The 26,614-nt window shown below is 47.6% G+C and overlaps 1 protein-coding gene across 1 annotated transcript; it reads right to left on the bottom strand.

Annotated features, from left to right (window-relative positions):
• Positions 1 to 1,944: 1,944 nt before the first annotated feature.
• On the bottom strand, positions 1,945 to 25,005 carry LOC125426293 (membrane-spanning 4-domains subfamily A member 8-like). The gene is made up of 8 exons (XM_048484552.1): positions 24,973 to 25,005; positions 21,739 to 21,795; positions 18,556 to 18,687; positions 17,773 to 17,829; positions 5,592 to 5,678; positions 4,832 to 4,858; positions 2,870 to 2,983; positions 1,945 to 2,031 (listed from the first exon to the last, which is right to left on the bottom strand). Exons 1-8 carry the CDS (start codon positions 25,003 to 25,005, stop codon positions 1,945 to 1,947), a joined length of 594 nt encoding a protein of 197 aa, XP_048340509.1.
• Positions 25,006 to 26,614: the final 1,609 nt, after the last annotated feature.

Genomic DNA, 26,614 nt, shown 5'->3' with positions numbered 1-26,614 from the left:
TAAAAACCCATAACCTTTTGAATTAGAAGTCCAACATGCTATCCAAGGGGTCTTTAAGCAGCCTAAAGTAAAGATCTGACATAAAGGCCTCTAAAAGCAGGAAATTTAAGCCAGAAACCCCTAATAGATTGAAATAGAAACCCAGGGATGAAAGCTTCAATTGAAATAGCTTTGGAGGAAAGCATCCCAGCATCTTGCAAAGGGTCAAAAAGGAGTTGCAAAAGGACAACAGCTCAATCTACTGGCTGAGCATGATATTGCAGGAACAAAGTTTCTAAACCACAGAGCGGCCGCTGCAGCCAAACAAGCCAAGTTTACAAAGAAGGAAGAAAATTTGAGAGAGACTGACCAGCGGCAAGTAGAAAACATAATACAGAAAGCCAAGCTGTGGGCTGAAGAGGAGAGTAGCTATAAGGTAGTTATAAGGGGAACAAGTGGTTCTCGAGGCCAAGCAGAGAGCAGAAAGGAAAGAACAGGAGACTTTATACTTTGAAACAAGAAGCCAAAGCATCTGAGATAGTTGCCCAGGCCAAGGTCATGGAAGAAGTCAAAAGTCAAGTGGACAATCTCCGCTTGGAGAAGCTAGGGGAGGAGGACCCAACATAACAGGTGTTGTCCTACATGCAAGGAGAAGCTTCTAACCATAATGCCTCAGAATTTGTGCCAGCAATACACCCCATGAATCTAGCCATACCCATGGTTCTCACACTGGGACTCCCAGCAGTGGAAGTGAACATCTCCGAGAAGAGTTTACACTGTGGGTCTCCATTTGTTTCTGAATCATTGTTCTAGGTGGCCAATGAGGACAATGCAGTTGAACTGTCCATGGAAAATAGACAGTTTTTGAGACTGATGCAAAGGGAACTCAAGAGAAATCATTCTGGAATCACACCGCTCCGTTTCCATACACCTAAGCACAGCTACCCAAGAACTGTGAGCTAGCTCCCTCTTGGCTCAATACCTTGTGCAGGACTAGCAGGAAAACCAGAGGTGAAGACCCACTTTGTGTTCTACTTGGACAAGATGATGGCGAAGAAGCATGCAGAACTTGCACCACTATTCAGAGAGGGCAAAGAATGCTGGAAACTCCCATTCTTTCAAGTGTATCAGCCTCAGAAACTGGAACAAATCAGAGTTGTCTTCGACTCCCGTGCACAGTTCCAATGTTTCTTGCTGACTAAAATTCTTCTCACTCGGCCTGATCTCACCAACAGCCTGCTTGGCATGCTCATCCGCTTTAGGAAAGAAAGCATAGCTATCACGGCAGATATCCAGCAGATGTTCTACTCTATCCTCATTAAAGAAGGCCATTGTAACTATCTGCATTTCGTGTGGTACAGGGAGAAGCAGCACAGTCACCATATCCAGGAGTATCACATTAAGATCAATGTTTTTGGGAACAGAATGTCCCCCGTGATCACAAACTACAGGCTACACCAGACTGTGAAGATAGGAGGAAAGACGTTTGGCCCACAGACAAGGCAGTTCACTGAAAGAGACTTATCATTACAGCTGCCATGAGGGGCTACAATCTGCAACAACCACTGAAGAGGCCTTTGACCTACTGATGAGAGCATAGCTGAAGCTAGGGGTGGCCAACCTCAATCTGCACAAGATCACCTCCAACAGCAGATAAATGCTGGAGGCGTTTGATTCAGAAGATTGCGTCAAAGACATGAAGTACCTGGGCCTAGGGGCTGACACATCTTTCATCCAATGCAGCCTACGTGCCAATCTCACCCACTGCTGTTTCCCACAGAGAATGTCATGTCTTTTCAGATGCAGGAGATAGCAGCCATGGCATATGCAAGGGTCAACAGCAGGGAGAGCCGAATCCACGTAGGCTTTGTTGTGGGAAAGGCTAAGCTGGCACCACCACAAGGGCACACCATTCTAAGACTGGAACTGTGCGGTGCCATACTGGCAGCAGAACTAATAATGCTGCTAAAGATAGAAATGGATCTCGAGCTTGAAGATGTGGCCTTCTACAAGGATATCAAAGTCGTACGCACACAACCAGAAGCAAAGATTCTACGTGTATATAAGAAATAGATTGGAACACAACACGAAGTCTGCATGGCCGGAACAATGGTGATATGTTCCTACTGAACAAAAACCTGCAGACTGCACAACACGATCCATCCCAGCAGAGACCACTTGGGGGAAAAGTCTGGATTTCCTCCTAGAACCATGCTAAGTGCCATGCGAGGAGGTTTACTATCACCAGACCAAGACGCAGATGTCCGGCCTGAAGTCTCCTGCATGAGAATGCTGGTTGGGACAGAACGGCATACAGAAACGAGGCATTTTGAATGCTTTTCCACTTGGGCATCACTTATCCAAGGAATAGCACGTCTCATAAACAGCCTATTTCACGCATGAATGCATGAGTATTATTCAATAAATTCTGATCTGAAGCACTGTGTGGCGTTCTGTTGACACTGACCAGAAAATAGACAGTGAGGTCTTCTCTCAGACAAGACTAAGGAGACTCACAGTCTAGAACCAACATCCTGTCTCAAAAAGTAAATATCATCTGAAGATTCAGAGGGAGCTATGAGATCCTCATCGTACCCTGAAGACATTTTCTAGCCATGTTTTATTTGCCTGCATAAGGAGAACATTCCCATGAATTATCTTCTGATCTTTGGGATTTTACTTTATTTTATTTTGATTTTATTTCCCACTCTACCCGAGCCACAGGCCAGGCTCAGAGTGGCTCACAATGTAAATATATTATGCACACTTCAATGTACAAACACAAGTTAATATAAAATTATAAAAAGACTAAAAACTCAGTTCAATATATAGATTGTCTTATAAATATTCATGATCTGCTTAAACAGTGAGTAAGGCATCAAAAACTTACCGGGACACTGTTGCAGCACACAGCTTGGCATCCAAAATGTGCTGTTGAAACGGTGATGCAAAACTCCAGCAAACTGAAGAGGAGGAGGAGAACAGACGGGCCAACACTATTGGACTGAAGGGCACAGAAAAATGTGAGTGACCAATATGCACCTCTTATGTCCAGTGACTTAGTTCAACTGCAACAATAACAAGTACCCTCCCCATTACTTTCTTGGTCTATATCTGGAAAACACTAATGGAAGAACTGGCGGCAATTTTGAACCTTTTGCTCATGAAGTTTACCCATCTTGATTGAGCATAAAATTCTAAAACGAAACTCATAGAGCAGCCTGACACTGAGCTTTGATTTGGGAAAACAGGGCCCCACCAAGGAGATAAGGAATTAGCAGAAGCTCACAAACACAGAGATAAGGGTGAAGTACTATAGCAACCGAGATCTCTGAGCGGGGCAAGATGACATAGAGAATACACGCCCAATTGTAGAAAGCAAGGTGGGCTTTAGACAGGAGTGGAGATTCAAATGGCAATGTGTACGTATTCCAAATCTAGCCAATGGTTAGAAGACAAGGAGGGATGTTTGTAAGAGGGTATAAATTATGTTACACAAGCAACAGCCCCTTTGAACCTCTTCCCTGTTGCTAACAGAGGAGAGTTCCCTCTTCTGTGCAGAATTGAAAACAATAAATCTCTGAACACTGAAGAAGCTTGTGGATGGTTATTTTTATAACCGGGCAGAGCCTTTGCTCTGTGGACAGGGCCTTGCCCTGTGCCTATCATATTCATCACAAAATTCAAGGAAATGCATATGGAGGGGAGGTAGATTTGCCAGGGCCAAGTTGAGAAATTCATAGAGATTTGGGGGCAGAATCAAGGAAGGGAACTTAGCATTGATGTGATACCATATAGTCTACCTCTTAAAGACATTCCAGGAGAACTGATCTGTTTAGAGTGGACATCAGTTTTAATTCCAGGAGAATTATAAGCCCCATCTAAAGGTTGCCAGCCCTAAACCATGTGCTTGGTGCATTCTCCTTCGTATTTCTCAGCTGTAGTAAAAACAGCTGAATTGTACATTCCTTTCTGTATTCATTGCAATAATTATGAAAATAGAATGTTTTTAATTGTCATAATTACTAAGCAAATTAAACAAATCCCTCATCTAAACAGTTTATATAACAACAACAACACTCCCCGTTATTTTCTTTCCTTTCAACAGGTTTTGTTTGTTATTACAGTCTTTGCCTTGATTGGTTTCACTTTTTCAAAGCAAACAGCATTTCCCCAATAAGGAAATAGGGTTGCCATTTCTATGTTGGGAAACACTTGGAGATCTGGAGATGTGGAGCCTGGAGATGGAAGAGACCTACTCAGGGTACAAAACCACAGAGTCCACCCTCCAAAGCAGCCATTTTCTCCAGGAGGACTGATCTCTATCATCTGAAGATCAATTATAATACTGGGAGATCTCCAGTCCCTCATGGGGGCTGGTAACCCTAGCGTAGAGAGAGCACATGCTTTTTAAGGGGAGGAGGAAAGGCTTTGGGCTTTCTTGATTGACTGCAAGCTGCAGCCACTAAGATTAGTTTCACACGTAAGATACTCCAGTCCAAAAGGATAAATCCCTAAAGGGGTTGGAGTTTGCCTTCCTCTCTCCTCACAGTTCCTGCCCTGCTGTGTCAAATTTCCCCCTTGCAGTCTGTATTTTTCTGCTTGTCTGCTGCTCTTTAAACCTTATCCCCTGTCCAAGCAAATCCTGAATATTACAACCTCAAAGTTTTGTGCAGTTTGGATGGAAAAGTAGGGGTGGGTGTTCAAGTAATTCTGAACTATTCCCCCCTCGCCCCAAAGAATACCTTGCTGGTATTTGGGGAGGGGGTCATCCTCAAAAAAGGTGGCAAAAAAGTGAATTCTGAAAAATGTTGGGTTTTTTTCAACATTTTGCAAGGCCAGTTCAGCCCACCACCTTTAAAAAAAAGAAGAAACTCCTCTCCCTTTTCCCTTTCTCGCTCACCTGCAGACTGGCCAGGCCTGCCGCCTCCAAAGTTTACATGGGGTTCAGAGGCAGCGCGTGGGACTCAATGCTGGCCTTGGTCTAGCTCATGGATATTGAAGGTGATGCCCACAGGTCAATGCTGCTCCTGCTTGTGAACTCCAGGTAGGTCTCAGAGGCAGCAGGTAATACGGGTTCAGCTTGAGGCCCCCTTGCTGCCCCCTAGACCCACATGTAGTCCACAGGCAGGTGTATTTTTCAGATTTGGGTTTAACAGCCCAAAAACATTCAGAGAAATCCAAAAAAAGCCAATAGGTAGTATTGGCTTCAGGATGTTGTTGTTGTTTTTTTAAAAATCTGGGTCTAATAAACCTGAACTTGAAAAGTACCAATTTTGGGAGTGGGGCCACCCCCATGGAAACCATAAAAGTGCAGACCTGAGAAATGGGGGTGTCTTTCATTGAAGCCAGTTGGAAATAATAACAAAATAGAATGATGAAAACAAAACAGCAAAAATGAAAGGAATGATAATCAAAAAACATATGAAACAACCCTTTTGGAAAGAAAAACAACAACAAGCTGCTATGCTTAAGTCTAGAAAATGGTAAACAGCTCAGGCTATGAGGTATTTCAGTCCCATTGCCACACGCCCCTTCTGTGAATCCAAATAACATAACATCAAATGTATTGGTGACATTTGTTCACTTACATTTGCTTCTCCAGGTCGTGCATTTAAAATCAGTTCTGAGATATATAGACTCACACCAGTTAATGCCATTACAGCACTTGTGATGTTCATTCCCACACTGCTTTGCACCTGAAAGAGTCCAAAAATCAACCAAGCTTCTTCAAATAACATTGATAGGTTTGAATTCTGATATTTGTGTGAATGAAGTACTAGCAGAGAGATAAGGTGCAGGCACTCCCGGATTTGCAGCTGACAGATGGCCCAGAGTCATCTCCAAGTCAGCAAAAGCAGACCAGCCACTTGGCCCCAATTTGCCAGGGTGACCAACCTCCTTGGATTCTCACAGAAGGCTGGGATCCTAGCTAGAGACCTGGTGGTGCAGTGTGTGCCTTGCTGCACATTGATGTGAGTCTCTGCAGGACTGGCTGTTGTGGGTTTTCCAGGCTGTGTGGCCATGTTTTTGCTCCTAATGCTCCGCCCACATGTATGGCTGGCATTTTCAGAGACATGTCATAATAGCATGTGTTTCTCTGAGACACAGTGTGTAGTGGTTGCATGGTGGTATATTTATTTTGTCAGTTTCACAGGTGGGAGGACAGGTCCCTGAGAGACAGGCTGTATGCTTGATGTCCCGGCATATGGCTATAAAGTCTCCTATTAGGAGCAGCTGGGTGCTGACAAAACAAATTCAACAAATACTAGGTCTGCCGAACCCCCTGACTGATTCTTGGAAACCTGACCTTGGACATAACAGCTGGCTTGACCTCAGTCTGAACAATTTTGCTCTTGGAAATATTTATGGCTTGTTTCTTGGAGCTGAAAGGGACGCTGTAATCTCTGCAGCTGGAAGGCGGTAGGAATTGTGATTTTTTTACTGGTTCCTCCCTTCCACAGTAGCCATCTGATTCTACTAGCATGTGTTTCCTCATTTCCTCCACCCCTGGTCCCAGAGCAACATATCAATGGCCATTTTTGATTGTTGCAAGAGGTAGATGTGAGAAATTCACGCACTATGGACAAAATCCCTTCTGGATCCAGTACATGGTGTAACGAACTTGCCCCACCCTGAAGGGCTGGCGTACAGCAGGCCAAAGGGAGAAGGCCTTAGCAACAGCCAGAAAAAGAGAAAAAGGCTCCACAAGGAGAGAACCAACCTGATTGGTTGAAAAAGGTCCAGTAACGTTTGGAAAAAGCTAGGTGTAGGGATGCACTGCTGACCCAGCAGCACCGTAAGTAGAGCGCTGGCACACCGGCGCTCCTACGGCCTTCTGGTCGCACCGTTCCCCCACCCCTCATCCCCCGATGAGTCACAGGTCATGAACTACCTGGCTCACAACCACCGGGTGTCCCGGACAAAGGGACAATGGTCTTGCCCCCAGGTGAGGATTAGGCCCAGACGCTGATGCTCCTCTCCGCACGTAGCAGCCAGGTGAGATCATGCATCACGCAGTGATGATCTCTCCAGTCTCCGCTCTCCGCCTCCCGCCTCCCGAGGAGATTCCCCGTTCCGCCCTTCTACACGCCCCGCGCTAGAATCACGCATAATAAAAGGTGCCAGGAACCAGCACCAGCGGCAGAATTAAGCTAGGAACCACCGGATTCACCCAGCGCTCCGCTACCAAGCTGGCTCCACCCAGATGAAACCTCCAGCGTCCTGCGCCTCTCGCCTTCCTGTAGGCAGCGGCGACCCTGCGCGGGACTGACCTGCAAGCTGGTGCCGCAGAGCCACGAGGAATCCTCAAACCTCCACCCTGCTTACCGTTGGCCTGGGAAGGGTCAGCGGTACCCGGCGTCCAGCTTCGGATCAGGCGCATCCAGGAACCCACCTCTGGTACACCGCCCATCTGCTGGATCGGTAGCATCCAGGGGACTCGGGGATTCCTAGAGACACTCTCTCGTCCTGGCCGAACCAGCGGTAAGTATAGGGCTTGCAAAGAAGCAGGAGAGCTTCATGACAAGCCAAGTAGCGTTAGTGAATTGGCAACTTAGCGAGGAAATCACGTAGGAGTCTCCATAAGAGAGAGGGGAGCTCGCGATAATTGGTTGAGAGATTGGAAGCTCAATGTCCATGGTACCCAGAAGAGGGAGCATTGAGATCTTAAGGATTAAGGGGAAAACATCGAGGGCGCCTCTTCACGCAGGAGCCTCGCGCTACCGGCGCCCGATGTCACTGCTCTACTAATGATGACGAAGCAATGTTATGTGCGTCAGCCTGCCGCGTCTATGGCTCCTAACCTGCGTAGGCCCATCGGCCTCGCTTCCGACCCTTCAGCTTCAGTCTCACCCAGATTAACCTTCATCCACCCTAAATTGGGCCGCCTGTCCTCCCTCTGCCTCCCTTGCTTCCCCGCCTCGCTTCAAATTCCTTCCAGTTTCATGTGGCCTCTCCTCAGCTCCGCCTTCGGTTTTCTTAAAAGCCACCGCACCTACCGGTCGGCGTATGCGTAATGGCCCGCTGGTTTCAAAACCCTAACAGAGCGTGGCTATGCCCGCGATCTGCAAAGAAGAGCGGAACACAGACGGAAGGCGATGCCGACATCCTTGCCATGTGCCCTCAGTCCACTACACGAATAGCGAGGGATGGCATCATTATTGCGAAGCTGTCGCACTGTGTCGCCTCCCTAGGTTAGCAACATTCTCGCACTGAGGCTCTCCGCCAAGGGCAATGCGGGAACGTAGAAGATCCACCAGCCCTATGTAGAGGCGGGTGTTTGGAAGCAGTTACCAGGAACCACCTAATGGTTCCGGAGGAGTTACAGAAAACCACCTTTCACATGCTTTTTTTAAACCCTTTTGCACAGTATGTAGCGATCTGGGAAGGCCCACAACACACAATTACCGCCAGCGGTGCATAAGCAGAGGAGGGCAGCCTCTGGCAGCACTCTACACCGCCCGGCAGCTTTGTAATGGCTCGCGAGGCTTGTCCACTAACCCCAATGCACACAAATTGTCCTGCGGGAGCCAATCTATGCCCTTATAAGTCGCCTCTAGAATGCATACTTACAAAGCGTTTTTTGAGAATCCCCAGCACGCTAGGCAGCCATGCCCAAAAGCTTTACAAGCGTCCGGCCCAGTAAGCCTCCTCAGAGGCCCGGTATGCGAGGTCCGCCAGAACAGGCTCCAGGGAGGGCTCTCAGAGAGGCAGGTTGGACAAACGAGGAGGCTCCAGGAGGCTGGTGAACTCGTAAAGGCATGCAACCTTACAGCAAAGAGCAGCCTCCGGCTTGGAGTGCCTCGCCAGCAGTCATCAGGTGTCTGGGTAGGAACCCCCCAGAACTGGCCCGGACATGCTTAAAGGCTTGCCAGGATATCGGATCTTTTAAGCCCATCAAGCCAGCTCTTCTAGAAGCCTTGCCTGGCCCTCTCCGCTGCCATAGAGACAGCCGAGATTTACAGAGTGTTTTTTTCAATTGCAACAAGCCAGTGACACTCTCCGTAAAGTGATTGTAGAGCTGCCTCCGGTGAGGGGCTCTACAGCTCACCGAGTGGAGGGGTCTCTCCCCCTAGAGGGCTAAGAGACCCCAGGGAGGCTCTAAGACCAGGTGCTTCCCCAATGCCCAGCTGGGGAGGCTCAGCACCGGGCATCTCCCCAGCCGGAATAAAGGTCCGCACCTCAAACCCTTCCCGCTTCCCGGGCCTTCCCCCCTTATGAGATCTTAGCTGCTCCAGCTCAGTGTAGTGATCCCATCCCCACGAGGAGACCATTGGGCTGTAAAGATGCTTGCCAAAGCTTCTGCCGCTGAACAGGGGATTTCTCGTTCATGCATCCCAGGGTCATCGGACTCCCGCGCACCAGGGAGCCATCCACATCCAGGTCTTGCGGACAAACATCCACTTGGGAACTGCCAAGTTCATCCCGATCATCCTGCCTCCCGATGTTTCTTTCACTTTCCGAGTCTGATCTAAGTTCAGCTTAATCTAAATCTGGGTGCTTGCTCCCCTCGTCCTACGTCTGCTTCCTGCTCTGCTAAGCCCTTCTACTTTAGAAAGTCACCATGCCTCCGCCCGGTACCCCAGAGTAGCAATGCGGCATTTCTCAAAAATCTCTGCAGAGTCCACAGTCACTGAATTGCTACAGAAGAAATGCTGGCGGAAGAGAACGCCATGGCATTCTGGCACTATCGCGAGTCCGCTTCTCATTAAGCAAGGAGAGGGACTGCCGTTTTGAACTCCCTCCTCAAGGAATGCCCCATAGCCAATCTACAAAACAATGATAAGAGGGCATGGAAAAGGGGAAGATGCTTTCAAAAGCACAATGGCCTTAAGCCCAAAGTCCTTCAAGGGAAGAAGAAGCCCCCCTTGGCCCTCTCCAGCTGTAAGGCTCAAACCAGATCTCATAGCCTCCTGAGGCCTGTGTACAGAAGCCTCCTAGAAGCTCTCCAAAGCTCCCAGTGGCAGCAAAATCGTCAGTACCTCCCTAGAGCAGGATTGCAGCCACCACAAAGGGAGATAAGCCCTGCAAGATCCAGAGAACAGAGATCTCAAATCAGAGTTGCAATCCTCCTCATTGCTACTTTATATGTGCCTCTGTATACCTACTTGTATGTTCTGTATGTCTTGCCCCCTTCTCAGAGAGACCCTAAAGTTTTCCCCTCATAAGAGAGGATTTTCCATTAGCTTCTAAGCTATGCTCTTGTGCCTCAATTAAAGTTTTTTCTCCTTTTGATTATGTGTATTGCCCAGTGCCCTGAAAGGTTTGAGCCTACATTTACCACATTGGCGTGGCACAAGTTTGCGATATATATGGAGCCAGAGTTATTTCCGTGCCCACATCTTCCGCTGGGAACACCTGGCTGGGGTCACAATGCCTGGGGGGTTCAAGTTCAAACCGCTTAAGGTCTTCCTTACAGGGGAAATGTAAATTTCCAAAACCCCCCCCCTTTTCTTTTCTTCACGGTACCCTTTGTATTTGTCTCCTGAATTCACTCCCTAAATTCCCTCACGTCAGGAGCTGGCTTCCCTCCTCCCTCCTTCCCTTCCTTCCTATTTTTTCAACCCAGCAGAAGTGGGGAGGGCCGAATTGGCTGACTGGCCCTCCCTGGATTAAAGTCCTGGGCCACATCCTGGTACACGCCCAGCACTGCCAGGACAGGCCCTAAATTGAGAGGATGCTGCGGCTTTCTAGATTCACGCATAAACCCGGCAGAAACACAGCAATGTTGCTCTCGGTTTCTGACCTTATTCCGGTGGCCCGCCCGGGCGAGGCCGTATAAGGGCGGTCACTGGCTGAGCAGCTTATCTCCCCAAGATAATCCGATTACAAATTCCAGCACCATTTCCAGCCCTTCAAGCCGTCTAACCGCAAGGTCCACGGGGTATTACGTTTCCTGCAAGAAAGCCACCCCTCCCCTTTGTGTGTGGGGGAATTTACCCCTCGCATCGCCTTGATTACTTTGTCTCCCGGATGCATCCATCACCCAAAAGCGCATCCAAGCCCTCTTTTTGTATTTACCAAATTAAGCATGCACACCCACAATTCCCTCAGGGTCGCTAGCCCCCCTCCTCACACGAGGTCTTCCGGACCCTCGCTTTTAACCGCACCCTGATGGCGCTCTGAAGCCAGCTAAGTCCCATGGGGATCGCATCTACCCTCTTGCCCTCCCTTCTGTCCAAACAGCTTAAATCCTAGAAGCAGAGAAGCAGGAGTTGGCGGCCTAACCAGCAGAAGTCATTAAAAGCAACCCCTACGCGGAGCTGCAGAGATAAGCCTTCTTATATATAGTCTTCTTTATATCAAACACTCAAAATCCAACAAAATCTTGATCTTTGACCTCCCTTCGCACAGGCTCTCCAAGCCTGGCGCGGACCCGATGCCCTCCTATAACCAGGGAAGGGTGTGTTTCCAGTCCTTCTTCCTACAGAGATCTCCTGTGGACTCCCGACTACGCCATGACAGGCCAGCCCAGCCAGATGGCTTGGGAGGAAATCAGCCCCATCCCAGGGCCAGATGCAGCGATCTCTCACCGGAGGATCCATGCCAGCGGCCGTCAAAAGCGGAAACTTGCCCGCCACCAGCGCCCGGTCCAAGGCACCGGATGACCTGGGGATGTCAAGGCGATCGTATTAAGCTCAAGAGCTGCTTTCTTCAGCAAAGCTGCCCCCGAGGGCGAGCCCGGAGGATCTCTGTACAGCCCTGCTTTGCAATCATGCCGCCAGCTTTGGGCGCTGACCACCATCCCTCTGCCTGCTGCTACTTGCCTCCCTGCCCGGTGGCGAGTCGGCCCTGCAATGAGCTTTGACCAGACCAACATCTGGGGAGCAATTCACGGCTACCGCCGCGTAGCGTTTCGGATCCTTCACGCTGGGCCAGCTGCCAAGGCTCCAGAGGTTGGCCTTTAATGTGTCGCTGCTCCTCATCTACGGCTGCCATTCTCTCTCCTCTCTCTGCCGCCTCTGGCGCAGGATTTGAAGTGCAGCCAGGGAAACATCTCCTGTCGGTTAACCTTAGCGGAACTCTCGGCTGTTCCAGCCACCTGATTGTTATCGGAACGTACTTATTCTCGCGGCCTTGCTCGCGGAGCCACTGGGCTTGCAATGCTAAAGACTATCGGTGAGCTCTCTCTCTACGTTCTTTGAAATCCATGGACTCCCTACCACCATCGTCCTAAAAGGCTTGGTAGGCCAAACTAACAAGAACCGTGGCATTGTTGGACAATTATGCAGCCATGGGCTGCCCCTTTTCCTTTCTGGCATCCACCTAGCCTTTGTATTGTTTAAGCTATGTTTATTCGTTTCCATCTACATGATGCCCTTTGGGAGCCGAACCTCCAAAGGAATTGCTATGAAATGCACAATAACCCAGCTGATCGAGTTAGGCTGCATGCTTTAATTTGTAGAAGTTATGTTATTTTATTTGTTATTGCATCCGGTCTGCGGGAACTCTCTTGCTGCCGCCTCACTCATCAGTTCCACCTCCAGGCTCCACCGCGGAAGCCCACGCTAGCCGCCATCGCTCCCCTTCCCTTGGCCCCCTTTTTGCCGAATGGCCTTGCAGAGCGGCTCTAGCCAAAGGCGGAATTATGTTTCCTCGCGACTTCGCGTAGGAACTCCCGGACTTATTTCCTGCTTAACACCAAGACTATCGGCGTTCTGGCCTGTGCCCTTCTATGAAGTTCACCAATTCTAATCTGTTACGCCATTGATTGGTTTTGTCATTGTTGATTCATATGAAAGTGCATGAGTTGCCAGATGCATTGAAAGCTTGATTGTAGTGCCTCATCGTCCGGATCTTGTTTCATTCAATGTATATCTAATATTGCCTGTAACATGTGTAAGAGAAACCCCTCAACCTTCCCTCTTTACATCGCACATAACCAAGTTCTAATGTTGTACACAAGCAGCTCGGCCAAGCTTTAGCCATAAGCGGTGGAGGAGATGAAGCGTCCCTTTAAATCCACCCTCCAACATTTCCTGACCTCCCTTCTAAATGTAAAAAAGGAGGAGATGTAGGGATGCACTTTGCTGGAAGCCCAGCAGCACCAGGGTAAATGGGGCGCTGGGCACACGAAGCTCCTCACGGCCTTCTGAAAATTACGACACAGCTCCCCACCCCTCATCCCCTCGATGCGAGTCACAGGTCATGAACTTCACCTGGCTCACAACCGCGGGTGTCCTGGACAAAGGGTTAATGGTCTTGCCTCCAGGTGAGGATTAGGCTAGGCAGCTGATGCTCTCCTCCTCCATGCGTGTGAGCAGCCAAGGTGAGATCACATGCATCACATGATGATCTCTCAGTCTCCGCTCGGGCCGGAATTCCCCACGTTCCGCTATGCGCCCCGCTAGGAATCATATAATAAAAGGTGCCAGGAACTCCAGCACATCGGCAGAGTAAGCTAGGAACACGGACACCCAGCGCCTCCTGGCTGCTGGCGCTCTCCACCAGATAAGGAACTCCTCCAGCTGGCCTCTAGCCTCTTCGCCAAAGCTAATGTGACCCTGCGCGGGATGTGACTACACTAGGGGGGGAGCTGGAAGTATGCTTGCAACCGCGGAGAGTAGAAGGCAGTTGTAATGGGGAGGCTGTCAGAGAGCAGAGTTGAGCAGTCTGTCAGCGCTGACAAGAGAAGGATTCTGGCTCAGAAGCTGGGGAAGCTTGAGGGAGTGTGTGGAAGGCCCTGGAGTCTTGGCGGGTGGAGTGTGAACTGCCTGAGCTCAGGTGCCTGGCAGCTAACCTGCCCAGACACAGTCTGTCCATCCCTGTTCCTAAAACCCAGTCACCCAGAGAGTCCAGTCCGAAAGAGAGGCATTTTAGAGCCCTGGAAATTGCTGGGACTGACTGAGAAGTAAATTGGCTGAGTGTGTGCATGATCCTACCAGACTTAGATCTTAGAATTTATATAGACATGAACAAGAAGAGGTGTAATGGAAACAGAGACCATCTAGTGTCTGTGAAGTAACATCTTAAGTGAAGTGCCTGAAACCGTTCAGTTTAAAACCAATATTTCTCTGCAACCGCTAAGCTTAAGACAAACTGACTGTAACCGTTAAGCTTAAGCGAACTATCTCAGAAACCATCAAAGTTTAAAACCTCTCTCCAGGTTTACCTCCAAGGAGAAGCCTCTCTGTCAAGCCATAAATAAACATTTTCAGTTTTGTTCATTTAAAATCTGTTCCAGTGTTTCTTTCTGTCAGTGTCTGTGTTCCCCAGTCAAGGTGGTGTCCCCTTTACGTTACACATGGCCTTTCCACATTCTCATTTTTCTTGCTTCTAAGTTCCTGTTTCTGTGGGGTAGCGGGGGGGGGGGGTCAGTCTCAAACATGGTTTGCTCCCCCTAGTGGTTGATTCAATATAACACAAGATCAAATCCAGTATATTAGACTGCATATTTGAACTGCAGGTTTTTATGCCGGATTTAATTTTGTATTACCTCAAACTGACCACTCTAGAGAGCAAAACTCATGTAGACCTGACCTCTCCCCCCAAGAAACAGGAACTTAGAAGCGAAGAAAATTAGAACGTGGAAAAGCCCACAATGAATATTTCTGCTCATTGATTTTGCAGCCTTGTGATTGCAGATACTTGGATGGCTCATATAATCTACAGCCTATCATGTGATAGCAGATTGTTTAGAACTGTCCCATTTGGCTTTAGGCCAGGTTATGGAACTGAAACCAACCACTGGTGAAGGGTCTTTCTCCTCTGAGCACAGGAAGACATGTTATGAGGTGTTTCCCATTATCCAATCAGGGAGGCAGGAAATGAATTTTTCTCCTTCTCCTCCTCCTCAATTCTGGTATTCCAGATAGCAGTCAATCTAATCAGCTAATTTTTAAAACTGTAATTCTAACTATATCTATAACTGTGAAATATGTACTGAAAAGGAAAAAAACATCACTCTTGTTATACAACATAGTTTAGGAAGGAAAAAGAAGAAGGTTAGAGCAAGTTTGTCGAGGAAGAAAAACAGTGATGAGAAAAGTTAATATGCCCTCCTGTGCTCAGGAGATATTGGTAAGTACTAATTGGTCATTCTCCCTCTGAGCCTGAGGATATCTTATGGGACCTCCAAAAGCAGTGTCCTTGTTACATGGGAGAGTCATTGTCTTGGAACTCTTCAAATGTCACATCTGACAAACTGTATGCATTTATTTTGTAATGCCTAATGAAGGTCAATATTGATGATCGGGGCAATACATCTTCAACTTATGTGTTTCTTGTGAAGGCTGCATTAATTGTGGCACTCCTCCCAGAATGAGCTGTTATTCCTGGCTCAAGTTTTAGAGACCGGTAAGCTCTATAATGCAGGATTTGAGACACCTGTTGATGGTGTGGCTCGATATCATCTTCCCCAAGTTTGGTGGTGAACATGTTCAATGAACATGGGCTTTGATTTCCTTAGTCAGTGTTCTGACTATGTACATCTTCAGTGCTCTTTGTTCATCTAGGACAGTGGTTCCAAATCTTTTTGCGCTAGTGTAACTCATTTCCCTAAAATAATACACCCACATTGACAAATCCATTCCATTTTTTTGCATACCCCCAAATGCTCTGTTGTGTTCTCCTGAGGGTACAAGTACCCCAGGTTAGGAACCACTGATCTAAGGTATAGAACTTCCCTTAGATGTTTTGGGTTAGAAGCAAAGGAAGGAAAGCAAATTTCTTGCCATCAGTAGAATATGTTGTCTACCTGGGAAAGGCTTGCTCAGTTCAAAGTATTACCTTGTCATTATGGAGGGTGCATAGGTTTGGGTTTATTGAGAGTGCAGATAGCTTTGAGACACTGCAAGCAAACATTATAGCCACCAGAAAGATCGTCTTCATTCTGAGATATTTTAAGGTGGCCTTATTAAGAGGTTTGAGTGGAACTTGGTTAAAATGTTCAGTATGGTGTTGAGTTTTCAAGTGGGAAATCAGTGGTTTTGTGGCTTGTCTGCAGCCGGTGCACCCTGGAGGTATCGAATGATGTGAAGATGCTTGGACTTCTGCCATGCTCCCAGCTACGGAATAACTGTGGGAAGCTGTCTGGATAAATCTGTTAAAAGGTGCAGAACCATGGGTGTTCTCGCCAGTAGGGGGCCACAACTATCTCTTCCCTATGCATCATTTTGATCCTTCTCAGTAGTCCTAGTACTACTGGCAATGGGGGCAAGGCATAACGTAGACTTTGAGGCCATAGGGCCATCAGGGCAACGATGGCTTCAGCCAGAGGGTGGTAGAATTGGGTAAAGAAGTGTCTCACCTGATAGTTGGCTAGAGAGGCATAGAGATTCACCACTGGGTTGCCCAAAAGTTGGGTGATTCATAGAAAGATATTCTTGAGCTGCCATTCTCCCTCCTGTATTTCTTGATGGCTGAGCCAGTTTATTTGTGTATTGATGGCTTCTTTCACATGCTTGGTTTTCATTGACAGAAGGTTCTTCTCCACCCAGGAAAGTAGTTTTACAGCTTTCCTGTACAGGGATGAGGAACAGGAACATCCCTGGTAGTTGATGTAGGTCTTCATGGCAATGCTGTCCATCCTGACCAGCACATGTTTTTACTTTAGTTGTAGTTAGAAGAACCAAGGGGTCAGGGTAACCATCCTCAGCTCCATCCTGCTGATAGGGAAAAGCAATTCTTTTCTTGACCACAAGCCCTGAGCAAGTATGCTGTCAACCACTGCACCCTATCCAGAGAAACTGGCATATGTGAAGTCCTTGGAGAACATTCTTTGGACTTGTCCACCATGTAAGACTGGACTTGACTGAATGGATAATTGTTGCTTTTACGGGATGTCCTATTAAAAGTGCCGTCAAAGGCACCTGGTATAGAAACGACACATTCGATGTCATCTTTAGTAGAGATTAGTAGATCCAGTAGTGAAGATAGGGTATGAGCTGCCAGGACTTGTTGTGGAGACTGTGGATGTCAAAATAAGATGTGCTGCTCCAGGAAGAGAGGCTCCGTGGAGAAGAGGGTCAGAATGACTCACAGAGGCCTTCTACAAAATTTGACATTTTATGGGGAAAGTCAATTTCAGCCAAACTTGCTGTGTACACTGAGACATTTTGATATAATGAGGACAGGATGGGGAACTTGATGGAACCACTAAGCCTTGCTCTAGGAGGGCAACAGAGTTTCCTGAATACCTCTTATAGAAATCATTGGTTGATATATAATGCAGAAGAAGATTGTCGAAGGCTTTCACGGCCGGATTCAACTGGTTTTGGTGGGTTTTCCGGGCTGTGTGGCTGTGATCTGGTGGATTTTGTTCCCAATGTTTCACCTGCATCTGTGGCTGGCATATTCAGAGGTGTAATGAACAAGAACAAAAACACTCAGGTGTGCAACGTAAGGAATGCCAACCAGAGAAGCACGTCGCACATGGGCATAGGCACACAGGCGTTGCACACGGGCGTAACACAAATCTCTCCTATATAGATCTCTATATTGTGTAGATGCTCATATTTCATCATATAACATCAAATAAAAGAAATTATCACAACATATCTTAACCGAGGAAAAACTCAAAGTACTTTCACTTCCCAAATATCTCTTATAAGGTAGTGTAATAAATACTTTCACTTCTTCAAACATGTCTATTTTAATGTAGTATAATAGTACTTTCACTTCCCAAGTGTCTCTTATAGGGTAGTTTAAAAATACTTTCACTTCTCAAACGTCCCGCGCATTAAGGTAAGTTTTCCAAATCTTCTTCAGGAGAAGGAAAACTCACCACAACCAGAAAAAGATTGTTTGTTGGTGACTCCAGTTTCAAAGAAAAAAATATTATATATCTCTTACCAAACACCTGTTCAGATGATTCTCAATTGACACCGAAAGGGATCCAGAAGCGATGAACTATCCAAAAGAACAAAAAAAAAGTATTAAACTGAAATTCACATAATATTTACAGAGCAATTCACTCTATTCAGAAGCAATGGGATGGATGTTAAATAATAGCATATTTTCTCATGAAGCCCAAATAGTATCATTAAATTATATCATCCTAGATAATTACTGTCAAGGCTCCCTTTCTTAAAGTTTTGTCTCTCCCAAATAAAGGTATTGTCCTGGGTGAGAACAGGGGAATTCCAAATCCTTATGATTGCATTCCTTGCCTAAGGTAAATTTGGTGAATGTTGGACTCCAACATAACTCCAAAGATCCTTCCATCAACTAATCTCTTTGCTTCCTTGGGACTATTAAAGTAACCACTTGGAAGCGAGTAGAGGACTTTAGATGCATGTGTGTGCATACAGTACATTGCAGGATGTTTGAAAATAAAGGGACATGCAGGCTCAGGTCAATTATGGAAGACAACATTGTGTACAAAAGCAGAGTTGTATTCATTTTTCCATGTAAATTAATGACTATAATTCATGAAGGGAGGAAAAGACACACCTATTGATGCGGACACAACCAATTTATATGCCCGTGATGAACCTAGTTACAGAGAAAATTAAACTAAGGTCATCATGACACAGGAGTTGTGGGTCATCGATGCTAAGGACTGGAAATTCCAAGGATCCACGAACGATTACTTAGCAAACACTCTCAGCTCTCAAAGAGACAGCTCTTAAGTACTTCCCACAAGGCACAGCCTCCACCCCAGAATGGATATCCTAGGAAAGAAGTTAAAGGGAAGTAGTTTCCAAAAAGAACTAATGGGACAGCCCCAAAGCCGATGTGAATCAGCCCAATCATGATCTGAGTGACCTGTGGGAAGAAAATACAAGACTTGGGAAGGGATGAGTTCTGATCATTAAGCACAGTCTGGAGAATCATTCAAACAGGTACACTGCTCATTTAGTCCATTCCTTTTGATCGATTCCAAACTGAAACAGGACACTTATCAAGAACTCACCAAGGGACAGGGAGCACCCCATTTTCAAGATATTCAAATACAGCTGATATATAAAAGCTGAAAAATGATGTCATACCTAGCCACCAAAACAAAATGGTCTAAGCATGTTTCTTCTCCTTTCTGGGAATAACTTCAGGTGATTCATCTTGGTGACACATAGAATCATAGAATCATAGAGTTGGAAGAGACCCCAAGAGCCATCAAGTCCAACCCCCTGCAATGCAGGAACACACAATCAAAGCACTCCTGACAGATGGCCATCCAGCCTCTCTTTCAAAACCTCCAAAGAAGGAGACTCCACCATGGACGTAGGTAAGGGGGGGATTCCTCAGGTTTGAACCCCCCCCATTCATGTCCGAAGCTCCGCCCCTCCGTTTGTGGGTTTTTAAAACATTTTAGTGCTTTTTCTGCAGGGAGCGCATTGTTTGGGCTAGCAGCACCAAACTTTCAGGGATTGTTTGGGGGACTCCTCCTGATAATAGCTACCCAAGGTTTCCAGTGATGTTTGGTTCAGGGGTCCAAAGTTATATGGACTCCCAAAGGGGGTGCCCCCATCCTCCATTGTTTCCAATGGGAGCTAATAGAAGATGGGGGAGCTACTGCACACTTTGAGGGTCCAGCTTTGGACACCCTGAACTCAAACTTTTAAGCACCAGAACCTGGCAGGTATCATCAGGAGGAGTCTCTTAGGGTGATACCACCAGGCTTTTGTGAAGTTTGGTCTAGTGGGAGTCTTAAAGCTATATGGACTCCCAAAGGGAATACACCCATCCCCATTGCTTCCAATAGGAGCTAATAGGAGATGGGGGCTACACTTGGCTGAGGAGTCCATAACTTTGGACTCCCCTGAACCAAACTTGCAAGCTAAGCCTGGGTGATAATTTCACGATAGGAGAGACTCCTAAAGATAACCCTGAAAAGTTTGGTGCTCTCTAAGCTTTCTAACAATTGCACCCCTGGCAGCAGGCACCCTCCAAATTTCCCTAGATTCTCCTTTTAAATTCACCCCCCTTCAGCATGGATTTTAAGGGAGGAATCTGAGGAATCCTCAGTTTTAGGAAGAAGAAAAAAGAGCTTTGGATTTATATCCCCCCCTTCTCTCCTGTAGGAGACTCCAAAAGGAGCTTACTAATCTCCTTGGGTTCCTTGCTCCTCACAACAAACACCCTGTGTAGAGGTGGGTGGGGCTGAGAGAGCTCCTCAAAAAAGCTGTGACAAGCTTCCAAGGTCACCCAGCTGAAGTGTGTGTGGGAGTGTAAGCAGGCTAATCTGAATTCCCCAAGGATAAGCCTCCACGAAGCTCAGAAGAGTGGCAGAGCAGGGAATCAAACCCAGTTCCTCCAGATTAGAATGCACCTGCTCTTAACCACTTCACGCCTACATTGGAAAGTGATGCTGTTTCCAGGGGTGGGGGATGAAATTCACCTTCCAAGTAGCAGCCATCATTTCTAATGTTGTTTAACTAAGGACCCCAGAGTCTCCCTTTAAGGTGGATTTAAAAGGAGAATTTGGGCTCTTTAGTTTAAACACCATTGAAAGTGATGCTGTTTGGGGGTGGATTCCAGCATCACAGCAGCTGCCTGAAGTATAGATTTTTCTGCACCCAGGCTCCATTTTCCCTCTATATGCCTCTGCCCAGAGGGGAGGGGCAGGGCAGGGCAGGGCAGGGGAGTCTGCCATCCCCGACCTCGGAGAGCTGCTTTTATAAGTGCTAGGCCAGGGGCAGGGCTTGGGGAGGCGTGGCCATGTCCTAGGGGCAGGTAGGGGTATGGCCCCCCGAACCCCCCCCCCAATAAAAAATCTATACCTACGTCCCTGGACTCCACCACACTCCAAGGTAGTGCATTCCACTGTCGAACAGGCCTTACTGTCAGGATTTTTTTTTTCCTGATGTTTAGGTGGAATCTCTTTTTTTTCACCTTAAACCCATTACTCCTGTTCCGAGTATCTGGAGCAGCAGAAAACAAGCTAGCTCCCTCACCAACATGACATCCCTTCAAATATATAAACATTGCTATCATGTCACCTCTTAACTTTCTCTTCACCAAACTGAACATTCCCAGCTCCCAAAAGAATACAAACAAAATATTTACTCTAATTGTCCAAATTAAGGAGTTCATGAGATCTTTCCTTTCCTCTTACAGAGTCCTCTTTCTTTAACTCAAGCCCCTTCTACACTGGCCAATAAAGCAGGGTATGGGGTAGTATAAGCACCGTTTGGGGCGGGAACTTCACATGGTTCCCGCCCTGCAAACGACTTTAAGCCACCCCTAACCCATGCCAGCAGCCTCAGAGCAGGTTATATGAGAATTGCTCAATGAGCTATTCTTTTGTTTACAATTGAGCACAGTCGCTGTAAACAGACAAATTGCTCATGGAGCGATTCTCGCACAACACCCCCCCCCCCGCTCCCATTCACAGAGCCACGGGGGGGGGGGGGGAAGGGGCCATTCCATGGCCCAGGTGGTCAGCCCTGGAGCTTCCAGGCAAGCAGGGACGAGGTGGGAGACGACAAGGAAGGGAACCACAGACGTGCCTCCATGCGAAGGTGTCTCCTTGGTCCCCAGAAGCCGTGAGACCACTTGCACAAGAGTGTACAAATGGTCCCTGAGCTCCACCGGAGTAAAGTATACTGGTGTGAGCCTGCCTGCCTGGCCTGTGCCGAAGGGGCCTTTGATTCAGACTGAGTGAAAAAAAATATTTTTAATTATTAATTGTTGGGGGCATATGATTTTTGGAAACATAAATAATTTCACATTGAAATTATTTAGTATAGATTATTAAGTATGGCCTTGGGTGGGTTCAGCTCTGTGTCCCCTCTGAGAAATTGACGTCTATTCCCCTGCTACAATGGGGAATCTATTGAAATCACTGGAAGGTGAATAAAAATTAAAGGCACCTACCCCCAGAGTTTTGGCCTCTACTTTGAGCATTTTCTCCAGTACTCCCACCTGAGGGTTCTGTTGAGGAAGGTTGAGAGGGTGGCCTGCATATTGTACTCCCCCCCCCCCCCAGTTGAACAACAGTACCAGGGATGATCTGGCCTGCCTGGAAAACACTGGCATCATATGGTGGAACAGAGAACATTGTTCTATTTGCCATTCTCTGTGGATCTGTTGCCATAGGTAAGGTATCTGTGTAAAAGAAAGAAAACAGAAAATCAAATGAGCCACCCTTTCACAGATTAGAACAAATATTATAAATCCCCTGCCACATTGAGAATCTGAAATGGAGTCCTGGAAAGTGGGCTCCATGCCGACACCTTGATTCATGACAGAGCTCTCAGTGAGTAATTTCTGTGCTGCTGTTTTCCATACATGGACCACACAAATGTGGGGGAGGCTTCTAAGCCACAGTTTAATCCTTGTTTGGAATCCTGGATAGTGGTCAAGAGAATAAACTACAATTGACTTCCAGTTTGCACTCTGAAGAAGCCGGCCGTTCCTGAAATCTAAGTGAGGTCCCCGACAAATCTGAGGCCCCCGAAAAAAAAATGAAATCCTGAGGCAAAAATGAGGAGAGGCTGCAGCGTTTGGGACTCTTTAGTTTGGAGAGGAGACGGCTGAGGGGGGATATGATTGAAGTCTATAAAATTATGCATGGGGTAGAAAATGTTGACAGAGATAAATTTTTCTCTCTTTCTCACCGTACTAGAACCAGGGGGCATTCATTGAAAATGCTGGGGGGGAAGAATTAGGACTAATAATGTTTTCAGCTTAACCCTTTTTCTTCCCCATCATCAGCATAATCAATAACAATAATAACATTGAGCTATCCTTTTGTCCCAACAGTAAAGCTAATCTTTTCTGGATAAAATCCTTGTGTGTTTGAGAGGATCGGCACCCTCCACCCCCACCCTCCCATCTAAAATCCTTGTGTGTTTAAGAAAACCGGCATACTCCTGTTCACAGTGCCTGCACACCCCACTTTTCTGGCTAAAATCAATGTGTGTTTGAGAGAATTGGCACACTCCCATCTCGCGGGTAACCTTCACACCCCTCGGGCTCTGGATAAAAATCCACAGTTTCCTCCCTCTGTAGTTTCTTTGATAAGGCAATGAGCCTGTGAGAGAATCCCCGGCCTCCTGGGAATATAGTCTTCGAAACTAAAAAAACGCATTGGAAAAAATTTAATTCTCTGTCCTCAGATTTGTTTAGGTAGAAACTTCGATTTGTATTAGGTAGAAATAGGATTTGTAAAGTTTCCCTGGTATTTGTGCTTTCTTTGTATGGAAATCCTCCTTGCGCTTCCAGGGCAGAGAGCCGTTTCATCTCTGCCCTAAGACCCAGGACTTATCCCATTCACGTGTAAAGTCTCCTTGATGCACGCGGACAAAAGGGAAATCCTCAGCCGAAGGGCTTCTGTCCCTTGGCCTATAATCTAAAAGCCAGCAGGCAGATAAGGGGCCTCATGTCATCGCTCTTTGCTTCCTGACTCCGGACACCTGGAGAAAGCCTTTGTGTGTCCACCGTCAGTGGACATGTCATCGCCTCTACCCCTGCTCCTAGCGCGAAACTTGAGTAGAAGAGGGATGCCTCTAATGGACACTTGGATTGGTTCCTGCATGTTGCAAATGAATGATTGGTTGTTATTTTGAAATGGTGAGTGGGGCTTGCCCCTTTGATTCTCCCCTGGCTCCCGACGGAGTAGAAAAGTGTACTTAAGGTGTTGTAAGGCTGCTAGGCAGCGCAGTGTTTGTGCGGAAGGGAGGTGCTGACACTTAGGTCAGCATCTCAATAAATCACTTTTATTTATCCAAGCCTTGTCGGGTCTTGCTTGGGTTCCTGGGCGCTGCCGAGAGCGGGATACCTCTGGAACGGAAAGTGTTATCCTGAGCAGCGCGGTAACATTTTTTTACCACTGCAATGAAGGCCACGTCTCTTATCAACAGGGAAGAAGTTTTGGGTTTAGAGTTATTTAAAACTAAACTAGTGAAAGTGAGCAGGAGAATGGGGGGAGAATAAGCCAATCAGAATGTGGGAAATTGAGGTTGTCCGCACATGCATGGAAGAGATTGTGGAAGAGCTTGGGGTGCGAATGGAAAAGCCATGGGTTCGTGGGGAAACAGCTGGGGCACAATGCACCAGCCCTGCCTCAACTCCCGGGGAGCCGTAGGGAATCAGAAACAGGGAAAAAAGCCCCACAGCATGTAAGATCCCGGATATATCCCAGGGCATTTTGACCGTGCAAAAAAGGCCTCTGGCAACAAAAATAAGCATTCACTCTTCTCTTTCTGGGGAATGGGGATATCACTTGACATGACTAAGGTCAGTTAAGTGCTCAGAGGAAGCACCATAAATTTATCATCATTAGAAATGACCTTCATCTACCAAAACTGTCATAGGAAGATTGCATATTAAGGGACCTCAGAAATTATCCTGAATCAGCTTGGTTAGTCCATTTTGATTTGATCCACCGCTACCCCAACTTGTGGTATTTGGAAGAGGATAAAGCATCATCTGCCTTCTGTTCTATGAGAAAAATTTGATTATGCAGTATTGATGGAAAGATTCTCTGCATATGTTCAGAGGCACTCTGGCATTCCTACTGGCATTACAAAGCTGTGTTTGCCTTCAAATTAAGCACTGCTCCAAATTCATGTAATACATGTCGTGATGTACCTGTTTTCAGGCTTCCAGCATAAGGGCAACTTCACTAGGAAGTGATAAGATGTGAATCTATACAAGAGCTTTGTCAGTATTGGACTTTGACTTTTGCTCTGTACTGCTTCCTTATCTACTGCTTCTCTTATTTACTTGGAGCTGTATAGCCAATGTAGATTTCCAGTATTTTCCTGCTTCCTGTCACAGGCCTCAGGCTCTCTGTATGGATTCTTTTGTGCCATGATTTCCATCCTGACTCCTGCCAGGCCTTTATTGGCCCCAATGTTAGTTTTCCGTGAAAGGAGAAATTTCTAAGCTGATGGTTAAGAGCAGTGGACTCTAATATCCTCACTTCTCCACATGAGATCTGCTATGTGACTTCAAGCTAGTCATAGTTATTGCAGAACTCTCTCAGCCCCACCCACCTCAAAAGATGGGTGTTGTGAGGATGGGGGAAGCAGATGGGGAATGTTGGCTGCAGGTGGGAAAAGGCAGCCTCCTTCAGTCCCTTCTAGCTTAGGACTCCGCTGTTACCTCCACCTCCTTTGCCTCCCTGGCATGCGCCATTCCCTTCAATAGAGGAAATGAAAGAGCCCCAAGAAGGGAAAGACAGGCAAGAGGGCAGCATGTGAGATACGGATGACCAGGCCACAGGTGAGCAGGCGAGCAAGTGAAGGAGTGAGTGTGTGAGCGGGTGAGGGAGTGAGGGAGTGGGCGAGCAGGTGGGTGAGAGAAAGGAGAAAGCGCGAAGTTTCTCCTTTCATTATGTTGAACTTCCTACGAGGCAACAGGCTGCCCCAGGAGAGAAAGGAAAGACACAGAAGGGTAAGGGGGAGAGAATGTGGTGGGGGAGACAAAACAGGGGAAGGAGAGAAGGGGGAATAAAGGGAAGAGACAGAACAGGGGAAGGGAGAGAAAGCTTTACTTACACTACGAGAGGAGTGACAGCAACAAGGAGCCAGGGGGCGGAGACAAGGCTAAGGAAGGAGAGCCCTCTGGGCATGCCCCTGCCCCCAGTCTCCTTCTGACCATAACACTGCTCCTCAAAGTAAAGGCAGAGTATCAGTAGCCACAAGCATAGTTGTGGCTGCTTTTGGCCTAGAATCAATCAGGTGGGGGCCCGGCTGGGGGGAGGAGGAAGTGGTGTACCGCCCACTATGGGGGGTACATACATGTGGGGTCATACGTCCCCAAGTTCAGGCCATTCAGTCACATGGGGCGGACCACACCCCTCTGCATGCAGGAAGCGTCAGCACGCGAATGGATGGGGTGGTGAGGTGCAACCGGAAGCCCAACCGGATGTCCCCGAAGGAGGGCGGGACCACCCGGAGGAAGGCATGGGCAAACACCATGTCTGAGGCTGGGGTCGGCACCCACCTCGGACTTGGTGGTGGTGGTTGTTGTTGTTGTTGTTGTTATTATTTATTCGATTTGATAAACCGCCCTACTCCCGAAGGGTTCCTGTCCCTGTCCCTGGCAAACAAACATTCACCTGGGTCAGAGGGGGGGGGCAGGGAACATCGAGCCGCAGGCAGCAGCAGCTGACAGCTTCATGACAGTCAAGAGAGCTCCAGCATGTGCAGGCCAGTGGCCGGCCACTGCGGAAATGCTGAGGAGGTGAACAGCAGCCCCCGGGGAGGCAGAGGCCAGAGCAGGCCCTACCAGGAGTGGCTGGGGAGGGGTGGGCCAGGTCAACAGGAGTGAAAGGGGGTATGGCAGGGATTGGAGGGAGGTGGTGGACCAAAGGAGGAGGAGGAGGATATAAGGAGGGTGAAGGGAAACACTCGTGTGTATGGTGGGGTGTGCAAAAAACTCAGATTTTGCCCCAGGCTCCTTTTGTCCTAGATACGCCTCTGGGAGGAGGAGCTGTGGCTCGCCCACCCACCTACTCTCTCTCCAGCCCCCTGCTTGCCCACTTAACATGTGGACCACTCTGGCTGCCTTCCCTGGCCTTTGGTACTGGTGGTCAAATGCACCCCTCATGTGACTCAGGCAAGTGGCACTTGGAAAGAGAGTCCCCCCCCCTCCCAAGATCTGCCTCTGGCACAGACATACTGTCCAGACTAGAGCCAGGGTGATATCAGTGGGTGCGCCCAGTCTACCTGGAGTTCTGTTTGTCCCACTTGTGAATTCTAGAAAGCTGATCAGACTTTTATTCTTAAGGTCTTTGGTCTGT

The sequence above is a fragment of the Sphaerodactylus townsendi genome, linkage group LG02, assembly GCF_021028975.2.
Source record: "Sphaerodactylus townsendi isolate TG3544 linkage group LG02, MPM_Stown_v2.3, whole genome shotgun sequence".
Lineage (NCBI taxonomy): Eukaryota > Metazoa > Chordata > Lepidosauria > Squamata > Sphaerodactylidae > Sphaerodactylus > Sphaerodactylus townsendi.
The sequence above is the reverse complement of the archived record's forward strand: the minus strand, read 5'-3'. Positions and strand labels throughout refer to the sequence as shown.

Excerpts from the sequence above, each read along its gene's own strand:
- LOC125426293 (XM_048484552.1), bottom strand. The coding sequence starts at position 25,005 with ATGGCGCATGCCAGGGAGGCAAAGGAGGTGGAG. Across the intron at positions 21,796-24,972 it reads GGGAGGCAAAGGAGGTGGAG|AACCCTCAGGTGGGAGTACT; the intron begins GTAACAGCGGAG and ends CTTCCTCAACAG. Across the intron at positions 18,688-21,738 it reads TAGAGGCCAAAACTCTGGGG|GTCACTCAGATCATGATTGG; the intron begins GTAGGTGCCTTT and ends TTCTTCCCACAG.